Source organism: Chelon labrosus, assembly GCF_963514085.1.
Source record: "Chelon labrosus genome assembly, chromosome: 19".
Classification (NCBI taxonomy): Eukaryota; Metazoa; Chordata; class Actinopteri; order Mugiliformes; family Mugilidae; genus Chelon; species Chelon labrosus.
Genome location: NC_140352.1, coordinates 20346745 through 20358867, shown reverse-complemented (window position 1 = coordinate 20358867; position 12123 = coordinate 20346745). Strand labels below are relative to the sequence as shown.

The window sequence follows — 12123 nt, the reverse complement described above, 5'->3', positions numbered from 1 at the left end:
GGCCAAAGAACTGAGCAGGCAGAGACAGCCATTGTTTTGGTAAAGCATCCTGGTTGTAATTCTGTATTTGTGCATGTGTGTGTGTGTGTTTGAGTGAGAGAAAGAGAGACAAAAATGGAACTGCAGAAAGAAAAGTATAATCTGGAGTACTTGAACATTGCTGTTCTATGAAGCACAGCATTTTCCATTCTGACTTTTAATACAAAAGCACTCACCCACATTGACTCGCATGCACACACATACACGTAACAACGCAGCGTACAAACACTCCATCCTCACGACCGCATTAGCTGTTGGGAGTTTTTCGGGGAAAATGTCTTTCTGTCATGTTGCACAACGAGGCCTTTACCAAACCTCTCCCTCCAGTTTCAAACCACACATCAAAATTTGATCAGCTTTCCCGAAAACATCTCAACACTTTGGATCCTCACAGTCTGCTGGCTTCCAATTACAAACTTGATTTGAGTTAAACTTTTATTCGGTACAAATACGCCAGCTCAACGGTTCAACCAGGATCACCGTTTCAGGGTCACTCAGAGAACTTCTTTAATCTAGTTGGTTGCTTGTTTTGCTTCACCCGGCGACTCCTCTTTAAAAAATGCTGCATGTTCAGTAGGATCCATAATGGTGGCCAACATGCAGTTCTGACTCATTAGCATTAAACTGAATTCCTAATTCAGTCCAGAAGACCTCTCCACCAAATCTGCAACATGAGATAATTTCTTCTCCCATTAATTTTGATTGTTTAATTCACTAAAAGTAACCGTATATACAAGCCATGCACGAGCATGCAAACAGACTGTAAGACCTTATCTACACGACCTTAACTCCAAGTTACAGTATTTGGAAAATGGAACACTGGTGTAATTTGTCATCTATAAGCAGTGCTTTCATTCAGGCAGACTGGTTGGATGATTCAGCTTGACACATTCAAATAGACTGCCAGTTTAACCCATGTCACTTTCACTGTCTGTAAGACGTATTAGTCTGTGTAGGTTTGGAATTGAGAAGTGTATGTTTCCCGGCTTCTACGCCCAGCACTCGCTACAACACTTAACCTTAGCAGTTAGCTTTATAAATAGAGACTGGAAAATGTTAACTTTGGAGGATTTTCTCATTTTTTAATCTTAAAGACAGACCTCTGGTTCTCACAAGTATAGAGGTGCTTCAAACACGCACACTCCTCTCTCCCTCCCCGAGGTTTCCTTATCCTTTCCAGCATAAATAATCCCCTCAGTCTGCTGGCTCAGCCCTGATTGGAATCTCGACGCCGTGCTCAATTGTGGCTGGATGAGGAAAAGTAGGGTGCCCTGAGCATGTGAGTTTGTCTGTGTTGCTGTTTCAAGACCATAAACATAATACCAAAGGGGGGTCCATCTCCACCAGACCAGGCCTCTAAAATCCTCAGTTTAAGACTTAAGTTGGCACACACATCCTCATGTAATGTGTTTACTGCAATTTGAAAAGAGATGCACTCTGGAATACATGCACACTCTTATATTTACACTTTTTTTTTTTTCTTTTTCCAAGCATGAACAGTTATACTGAGCTTACCAGTACAGGGGGTTAAGATCCAGGCTCCACAAAGTTTTATCAGCTTTTCTGAGTCCTAGCGGAGGCCAGCTGGAGTCTTATGCAGAGTTTTATGTGGATATTCGGTGGATAAGTGATGAGATTTGGGGCAGAAATATTAGTGGGTTACAATGTCATGTGGAGTGGCGTTGTGATTGTTTACTGTTGTCAGGTTAGTGTAGATTCCAGGAAGCAATAATAAGGCTTACAGGTTTGATCAGATAAATCCAGTCCCCCAGACATACTGTATGTATTTCCTGGATTGAAGTCAATGCATTTGGTCATTTTGGATTTGGGATATAACTGACAGGAATGTCTGCGGGTACTATACAAACTGCTGTATTTTCAGTTGGGTGTTTCCACATCTCCACAATGTGATCGCTACTTACCCCTCCAAATTACATTCACCATTATCTCATTCCACCTAACCGAAAGCGAGTGGAAAGTAGAAACTGTCTGTGGCACTGTTTGCTTTGCCCCTCCTCACTCAAAGACATGGTACTCCAGCTACAGACTCTAATCATTTGCTGGCTTCCATGCGCTTGTCAGCTCAATTCAAGATTCATTTGACGGCAAATCCATCATCCGTGCATCTCACTGTGTTGAGTCAGCCTTATGCCACACATCAAACACAGAAGGGGACACGGAGGGAACAGTATCAAACCCGACACCGCAGGGATCCAACCAAAGTGAAAAAACAGCATTGAATTCCTCCGTCATTTTTGTCTCCTTGACAAATTCTGTATGTGCCGACTCTGTGGAAAACAGGAGTGAGAGAACACAGTAATAAAAGGGAGACATTAAAAAAAAAAAAAAAAAAAAAGATGAAACGTTGACGGTGACTCAGAGACGTGCAAACGAAGGGATGGAGGGCAAGAAGCTGAGATGGAAATATCTCTGTTTACCAAAGTGGGTGGATGGGCAGCATATGAGAAGACGTGTGTAGGACGATCACAGAGTCCCTTCCTTTGGCACGTATCACTCTGATTAGATCATTAGCACTTGAAAATGAGACAGTTATTGTTTAGATTTATTTGGTAAGGCAGTGAACTGACTGTTAAGTGCGTACTCTCAACGTATTTGCCGCCTTGAGTTTATAGTCAGGCATTGTATAATTTTGATGCATCATTTTAGACTATTTTATATTAAAAAAAAAAGCCAACCAGACTCATTAGACTCCAGAGTGCGTCAGGTATTATGCAACAGGCTGCAGTGTTATTGCTTCTCATTTATTGACCCTCGCAGCTACCAACGATTTAACATTTCAGATAATGTAACTGTATCACAGCTGAAGGAAAGGCTTGTTAGCTTGAAGAAATATCAGTATGTTTTATTGGCGAGACCTCGGTCCAAGTGAAATAAAAGTGGCCTCTACCATGTAGAGAGACGTACACACAGACATGGGTCTGGATGGAGATGCTGAGTGGAAAACAAGGCTTTCTTTGAGCAGATTTTAATTAGCAATGTTCATAGCTTTGGCTGGGCTCTTTTATGATTGGACCACTGAAAGCTTTTTTGTTTGCCTAATGAAACGCATTGAGGGGCATGTTCATGAATTAAACCGCGCTTGTGCGTATGTGTAAGAGCTCGCCTACGAGCATCCCCTTCTTCTGCATGTATCTCTTATATTGGTGGGTGCCCACATTCTTTTTGGAGTATTAGTGTTCCTTTGGCAGGGATGAGAAGCAATTACAGGAGACGGAGATGAAAGAAATCATAGTTCTTTGTTTTCCCTCCTTTCCAAAATAGTTGTTTTAGGTAGGCAGCCATTGCCCATAATTGCTGCAACAGGGTCAGGTATTTGTCCGTCCTGCTCATGATTTACTCAAGTGTCTGTTCCTTAGTAATCTGAAATAAGGTCTGTGGTTAAAAGGGCAGCCTGACCCCAGACAGACCACATAGATTGTGTAATGCATCGCTTTCTGCTGGTTTCAGTGGGATTCTTTTGTAAACACAGCTCACACAAGCTATGCATATCATGCTCTCATGGAAAACCAAGGGTAAATAATAGTCGTTCATTCATTAGAAGAAGCAGTTGAAGTTATTCAATAATCAGGATTAAAATTTAATATTGTGATGCTAAAATAATATATATAATTTATCACTTGCTTTATTGTCCTTGGTCCATACTTAATTTTAACAATAAGTCAAATATCCAATAATGAACACCTTTTTAAAAATGTGAATCAATTTGAAATATTTAAATAATACAATTAGCAAAGCTGAAGTGTAAAACTGTAGCTCACTGTTAAGAATCATCGAGCTGCAGCAGACTTTGCTGGAATTCCACAAAGTCTTAACTCTCAAATAGTGGGTTACTGAGTCTATGAGCGGGGTCAAAGGGCACCGTCAACAGCTTTGTGTACTGTGAGTGAGAACAATCAGTTCTTTAGCAGAGCGCCTGCACATGAATAACTCTCAACAGTTAATTGCTGCCATGGCAACAGAGCAGAGAGGGAAAGTGACATTAGGTGAGTTGTTCGCAAGAAAGCAGTCCGTCGCAGTGACACTGCAAATGTGTGTGTTAGGGCTGAATGTCAACATTTTCACCGTATCATCACACAAGGCTCTCAGTGCTGACAAATACACTCTTGTGCTAAGGGACTGGGGAAAGTTACTAATGCTGGCAAGATCATAATCTAAGTCACACTGCAGTGAGCCAGTGGTGGGATTTCAAATAGAAGGGATATATTAGGATTTTTTATTATACTTTATAGTTACTACTGCTATGAAAGGTGCAAATGTTTAATAATAAATTAGAATAAAAATTTAAAAAAAGAAATATGCATGCATGCATAACTCAATATACTATAAGATTGTCTACAGACAAGGAGTTGTCTAAGGCTGTACATGTGAACAGCAGTGCTCCAAAGTAAATGTCAACATGCTAACATGAATGACAAAGGTAACATAGTTATATGATATTTAAAGCAACCTCTGGGGCTGAAAAATGAAGCCTACGTGGAAACTGCATTTACTCAAATTGCTCCTAAACAAATCGATCCCCATAGACCTCAATGTTATAATGGTTCAAAGAACGGTTTCGGTCTCTGAAGCTACATTTTTATATAGCACACTCATTTAAATTAAATCAAGTCTTGTAGCTGTGCATAATTAATATTAAAAAGATCGTTACTAGTGGGTGCCATGACAGGTCGCTGGCTGTCTACCTAGTTGTTACTCGTCCACTTCAGCTCCACTCGTGCTTCACCTCTATGCCAATTTTAGAATTAGCAGGGATTTAGTTGCCATCTTAGCATTACCATTGCCAAAATAGTGACGGCTGGTCCCACCCACATTGAGCTTTAAAACTGCCCTTCAAGAGTCCTGTGTGTGACATGACAGAGGTATTTATCCACCTTTATATACAGTTAAGGTTTCTACCAAATGTGCCGTCTTAGTTTAACTTCATAACATGCTAACGTGCTAGGGCCTGGTGTGTAACATGCTAATTATTACTACATTCTAAGAACCACCAATGCGTTGTCGCTGATTTTGTATTTGGACATAAACCACATTAAGTATTTAAATTTCAGCCTTATAAAAAGGCCCTACATGAAAAGTTGCTGCAGTGCACTCTGTCACTAGTGTCCGTACCAAATTGCGGAGTAATCCATTTGATTGCTGTTGAAACATTTCATTCAAAACCGCGAGCGCCAACCTCATGGTGGGCTACAGGAAAAGTGAGGGATCACCGAAAATCACGAGAACACATTGTCTCAGAACCACAAATGTCTGCACAAAAAATTATGGTAATCTATCAGATGATTGGATATTTCCCTGGTGAGTGGAGACCACAGATTTATCCCTGTAGGCACCACGGATATATGTACTACATTTCAAGGCAATCCATCTAATAGTTGTCGAGAAATATGACAAAAAAAAAAAAAGAAAAACCTAGCGGTGGTGTTAGAGGAAAAGGCAGGGGATCGCTAAAGTTGGTAGGCTTCATCGTCTCAGGACCACAAGCGTTTTAAACAGCTGTTGAGGTGTTTCAGTCTGGACCGATGTTGACTTGAACGTTTACTCAGAAACCACCATGTCCATCTCTACGGCCATGCCGTTCTTGGCAGGTAAAGAGTGAAACACATTCCAAAAAAATAAGATAAAGTAAATAAATACACTATTTCAATTTTATACATTGCATTTCTGTACTTTCATATCTGAGACAAAGTAAAAGAATAGATGGGAAATCTTCCACTGCAGGGCTTCTGTCCGTGCACACATGCTGTGCAGCTTTGCTCACTGAGTGATCTGCATGTAGTCTGAAATGACTTAATAGCCTTTGTCTGTGCTCACTGAGAGCAAGGAGAAAAGGGTGAGTTGTGGGGTGAGAAATGACGCTTATAGATGTGTCGACAGTCGCTTTTTCTCATAGCAGCAGAGCAGATGTATTTTCACCATCTTGCCCCTTTGTGTGTACTTTTCTCGTGGTCGTTATATATTTGGTCACGTTTGAGTTGATGCACCCTCCTCCGGTCTCAGCGCTATAAAAACAATCAATCAAATCGCTGATTTCTCCAACTGTAATCAACACCAGGAAAATGAAAGAGAAAAATATAATTCCGATGAAACGATAATCGACCGGGATATCCTGAGTGGGCCTCCAGTGGGGATTGCGTCATCACAGTGTGCCTGCTGTGATGATGTTATCAGGGACAGCTGCATGAGGTGGAGCCAGGGTTGAGGCGCTCTGGGAGCCAAGGGGCAGCCAGTTGCCAGCAGATTTCCCTTCACTGAGACCCACCTGCTTCACATGTGCAGTTCTTCTCTAAACCCCTCAAAGGGATTCCCTGAGTCCTCCTCTGTGTCCAGTGGCCCCCGTGTCTTTGAAGCCATGATCCCGTGTGTTTTCATGGCATTGGCGTTCTTAGCCTATGGTCATGTCATGTCATGTGTTTGATCCCAAAATTTTGTTTGAAGTTTTTTCAAGGAATTCTTAATGTAAGTATTAGTGACAGGTCAAATGTATTAGACGTACCATCAGTTAGTAACAACCCGTAATGGTCGAAACCAATCGCCACTGAAGCCTGTTTATGAATCTGTATTTTAGACCTAGAGTTGTATATGGCCATCAGTTGTTGGCAGTTGCTGGCTTCGCACAGGGCACTGGTGCTAATTTAATTAAAAGCCCTTGAAGAAGAGGAAGCCCAGCCTAGCTTAATACCATCAATTAGGGGTTTCTCTGCCATCTGACTAAAATCCCACACCCCATTTGTGTGATTCATAGGGGAAAATGTGGCTCTTTGTCTTCGAGGTCAACCAGCTCTTTTGCAGAAATTGGCATCGGGTTAGGAAACAGTAGTTGAGGGTGTAGGAGTGGGAACGCAGGCGAAAGGGCTGGGGGTTGTTCTCCCAGATAAGCCATAGCATGAGGTCATTTTGAATGAGAACTCGTGCAATTTCATCTCAGTTTATGGCAGCGTCTTTACAGCGAAACAGCTGGTTTTCAGAGAAATATCTTGTGGAGCATCAGAGAATATTTTGGGGGTTATTTCCATTATAAGAAAATGCTTCCTAATTGGATAGCATTAGAAAATCTTTTTTTTTTTTTTTTTTTTTTAAGTTGGTGAATTTATGGTGCCTGTCAAACATTAGAGAGAGGGATGAAATAAAATTTTACTAATTGATTATTCATTTTAATGTTAGTTTAGGAAAGGGGAGAGGACGTTCCAAGCAAGGTAGCAGAGGCCCAGCTGGCGCGTAACTTTAAAACTTTAATATCCAGTGCCACAAGTCTTTTATTCACCCCAATGGGAACATTTACAGGTCCATAATGCAATAAAGGTCTTTTATCCAATTTTATCTTTAAAACTGCCCTCATCATTCTTTCAAATCTGATCCATCCCTCATAGAAGCATTAGACTTGACAGGACACTCTCAGACTGTCTGTCCTCTTTCTGTCTCCTAGAGAAAAACTCATTCATGGTCCTGTCAGACTTCTGCTTCAGGATGCCAGAAAAAAAGTATGTGACATTATGCCAATTTAGAAATTTAATTAGGCGCAACTGGCCGAATCACTGGCCATCATTCATCCGTGTCACTGCTCGGTAATCAAAGTAACGGCACGAACTATTGTGTACAATTTCATAAATCCTGTTTTATCAAAGCCTTATGTGGACCGTTATGTCTGCGGCATCTCTCAGAAACCAGTGACGGGCAGATACGGGTCTTGTTTTTGAGTGGCATGGAGCGCCCCAGTAGTCTCTATGAACCTCAGTTCAACCATTCCTGTAGTTTGTCTCCAACAGAGCTCACCATGGAGACTAAAATGCTTTTTGGCTCAGGTTGAGAGGAGATCTATGTGTGTGTATGAGTATGTATGAGTCATTATTAGGGATGTTGTGCCGTTTCATAATGAAATGGAAACAGCATGTGTGTGAAATCAGCAGAGGGAAGAATCCCGCACAATACTTGAGGGCATCGTTTTACGTAATCCTCTGTCATTTTAAGTGTTCATGGTAAGACGTTAATAAAACAGAAATAAAATCGATGGTATTTTGATTGTTTTTCGTTTGCTTTTGTTTTTTGTTTTGTTTTTTTACAGTGCTTTGATTTACTTTAAATTATCCACAGACTGTTAAGCAGTTTGGCTACATTTATATAAACCTTCAGTATTGTGAATTTTTACATCACTGCAGTGTTCCCTCACAAGCCTGGCTCTTTGATAGAGAATATTATTACATTTTGATTAGTCCCCAATGTTACCACAGTAATATTGCAATGCTGAGTCTCATCAAATGTGTGCTGGGCAGGAATGGAAGAAATATTACATTTCCTGTTTTTAATTTTGTGCAAAACGTTGAACTGGGACATTGGCAGCCCAGTAGAGGAGATTAAAATGTGTGTGACTTCACTTTTTTTTTTTTTCCCTGTGAAAAAGATTTGGAGAAAATTAGACGGGAAGTTTGCGGCTTTCCCTGAAACCTAATGTTTCCTCCGGGAACTGAGGCATTGTTACACCGTTTGTCAACTACGTTTCCACTGAGTGCGGTGATTTCTACAGAGCTTGAGTCATAAGATAATACATCTTACTGTTATATTAATATTCTGCAGCAACATCTAACCCCTTATGTTTTTTCTGCAAAGAATCTCCATGATGTTCACGTTACATGACTTTGGCGCTTTTGTGTTTTCTATTGAGTTGAGCAAAAAGGTGCTGGCAACAATGGACTTCAAGGGCACCTAGTGGATCTGAGAAGATCCAATAGATGCACCATCTGGATCTGTATGTAAATCAGTCTGGTGAGCTTTATTTTAATTCCCTTATTATTGTTCTGTCCCCCAGGTCAGAGTCAGGAATCTCCAAGTTCACTCATCGTCTGTCCCTCAAAGAGCGTCCAGCTAAAGCAGAGAAGACGAGCTTGGAGCGGCCTCCATCCTACAGGAGACGATCTCTTAGTGTGGACTGGTAAGACAACGGACCATCTCTTAATGTATTTAATCACATTTTTACACAAATGTTATTTGCTCATGAAAATGGTGAAAATAACAAGAAGTGGTGGAAATCCTGAAGCCTGACACGTCTACAGGCATTTAGGTACTCAGACTGTAATGATTATGAGGTGAAATAAGAATGTTAAATAGGAGGATATTGTACTCATTATAATTAAATCCAGAAAATAAAGCCTAATTAGAAATAGACAACTGCAGATGAGTCTCGCTATAATGTGTCTGTTTACAAAGTCAGGGCTCGGGTTGATGAGGACTGGGGGCTGGTGTTCGGGGAGCAGAGGGTGAGCAGAGTGGTGATAGGGTCCTGTTCTGTCTCTGCGTCTGGGTTTCGTTGTAGAGCGCCAAGCCGCTCCAGTGGCGCCGGCTCATCTTGCTCTTGTAAAGCTCCAGTCTTCAGGCAGCCGATGAAAGGAGTTTGAAAGCTTTCCATCTCGAGGCTGCCTTCCCGTCCCCACCCATGGGAATCCTTCCCAGTCTTCCCTCTTGTTGCCTGGCCTCCACTCGTTTATCTACCCATTGATCCTGCCGTCCGTCCATCTGGTAACCCCCCCTCTGAGCTTCCTGCTATGTATTCTTGGCTCTTCGTTTATACTTCTCTCAAGTTTGAGAGGATCTCATACTTCCTTTACACTTCATTTTGTCAAGTAAAAAACTTCCCGTCGCAGTCCTGAATGGTTTTCAGGTTTCTAATTGCTTCGCAGGGACTACAGTAGCTATGTAGCCGAGTTACTTTGCGGTCTATGGAGTTACAGGTGTGTGAATCTCTGAGGTCCTATCGAATCATGCTAGGGCCTGGTGTGAGGTCTTACGAGGTCTTTTGTTGGCCTTACGAGACCAACTGTGTGGTCTCTGACTGACTTGCGATGTGTGGTCCCCCATCCAATGTGGTGTTAAGTGCATAAAAGTCGGAGTGTACGTGCAGTGTGAGGTCCTTTGCTTTAACAGCTCCATGTTTTTCCTCCCATGTTGCTGAAGAGGGGACCTGGCCTTTAAAGTTCAGGCCCTGATTGATGTGGTCTGGTTTTAATGAAACACAGTGTGTAGATTGGACATGCCCATTTACGAGAGGGATGAGGGGGGCTTGGCTACAGCTGGATTCTGACTTTCTCCGGGCCGAGCCACCGTTACAGGAGTGTGACTAGCCTTTTGTGACTTAATAAATAAGGGACCCCTGGAGGAAAGATTGAAGGTAGAGGGGCTGAGTCATGCTACTGGGAGGTGAAACAAGGTTGGTCCAACTCCTGACGAGGCCAGGACGGCTCTTCTGGAATGCACAGTCATCAGTGTGGTCGGAGAGAAAACACGTGCGTGTGCGTGCTAGTGGCATTTATTGAAAACATCCCGTGAGTCAGCTGCATATTTGAAATTGTTCAACATATGTAGCACTTCCTGTAGTCTGCAGTCTGTATTGTTTTATATTATACTTTGAGAAATTCCATTAGAGATCAACTAAATTTAAATAGGTGCCCATTTTCTAAGAAGTGCTGGATGCCTTAGTGATTACTGATGAACTTCTGAGACAGACATTGTAAAACACTTAAAGAAAGCACTGGAATCTGTTTGCCATTATGCAAGTGAAATGTGGAAATGTAGGGTTTAATCGACCAATATGTTCTCTTAAATTAAGCTTTCATTATTTGTATCTGTGAACTGCCTCCCTCTCTCACTTTGTAAATTGGACCTTTTAAGTGAAAAGTTAAAGTTATAGTGAGTTATATAAAATATCAAGCTGGAAACCTACCAGCAGCCCTCCGCAGTAAAGCAGCCTCAGGTGGCGTAACAGCTTTACTATCTATTTAGTGGACCATTGCCATTCATGTCGATTTCAGTCAGATACCCAAACAAACTGTGACTATTAAGGGAATTCTGAGCCAAGGCAGCACATATACAAGCTTGAAACAGGAGCCGTTTTGTAGCTTTATCAAAGTCTGTGAGGGCTGGCAGGGCCTTGGGAAAATGCGATAATAAAAGATAATGGCGGTGTTATTGTTATTGGTAATCATAGTAAATGGGCTCTTGGGGTATGGGTGGAGAAAAAAGTGGAAGGAGGGGGCGAGTGAGAGTTTTAAAGAGTGTTAAAGGGAAAGTTAGAGGGCAGCTGCTGCCTATTATGATTGCTGAAAAAATATTGATGTGTTCCAGGAATTCCAGGAAGCCCTCAGTGTTAATAATTATATTGTAAACCAACATTGTCCTTAAGTAAAAACCGGATTCATTTGAGATTTTATGTTATCAAATCAAATCTAATATAATTAATGTTCTATAAATATAACCCTGTTGTAAATCCAGTTTACATCGATTCTTCCATTTTGTGAATGGACCTTGGTGCACTGCTGATACTATATAGTCCCTATATAGTGGACTAGTGGATTGTCATTTCTCTCCCTAAATGTAGCATAATAACCTCAGAATAGCAACTTATAATTTTGTTTTTGTGCAAAGAAGTATATGTACATTTAATTAACTATTTTATAAAATATTTAATGAACAACCAGAAATTTCTTAACAAAAATAAGTGCAATTTCGGTGCCTTGCTGCCATCTGCAGTTTAGTTCTGGCTCTCGGTGTTGTGTTATGTCCACAACTCTTACTAAAACAGTGCGACTCTTCATAGACATATTAGGATTAGCAGATACTTTTATAACTAAAGCTAAAAGAGCTGTCCTGTGACCCGGCGACCTGTCCGGAGTGCGGCCTGCTTCTCGTCCAATGACAGCCATGACCCTCTTGAGGACAAGCGGTTACAAAAATTAATAAATGAGTGAGTTACTTTTTTTGTGTCTTCTATGTCATTTTTCACACCTTGCAAATTCATCCCGCGAGTCAGGTTGGACCCTCTGGTGGGCCGGTTTTGGCCTTCAGGCCGTATGTTTAACACCCCTGCACTAGAGTAATAAAGGAACACTGGTTGAGCTCCAGCACTGAGCCAGCAAATAAGTCTTTATTTCCATATCTTTTCATGGTGACAGGGAGGCAGCATCGGTCCATTGATGAAACCCCTGAGTACAATAGGAGACAGCCGTTTATACCGGCCAAGCAGTTTTTATTTCCCATGAAAATTCCTCCACACTTCTCCTTGGGAGGAAACTCAGTACA

At 41.5% G+C, this 12123-nt stretch overlaps 1 protein-coding gene across 1 annotated transcript in view; it reads left to right on the top strand.

Annotated features, from left to right (window-relative positions):
* ankfn1b (ankyrin repeat and fibronectin type III domain containing 1b) overlaps positions 1 to 12123 on the top strand; it is a 97301-nt gene that overhangs the window by 59722 nt on the left and 25456 nt on the right. Inside the window, exon 4 of the mRNA XM_084567506.1 lies at positions 8861 to 8983. Within this exon, the coding sequence (XP_084423632.1) occupies positions 8861 to 8983 (123 nt within the window). The remainder of the gene's footprint in view (positions 1 to 8860; positions 8984 to 12123) is intronic.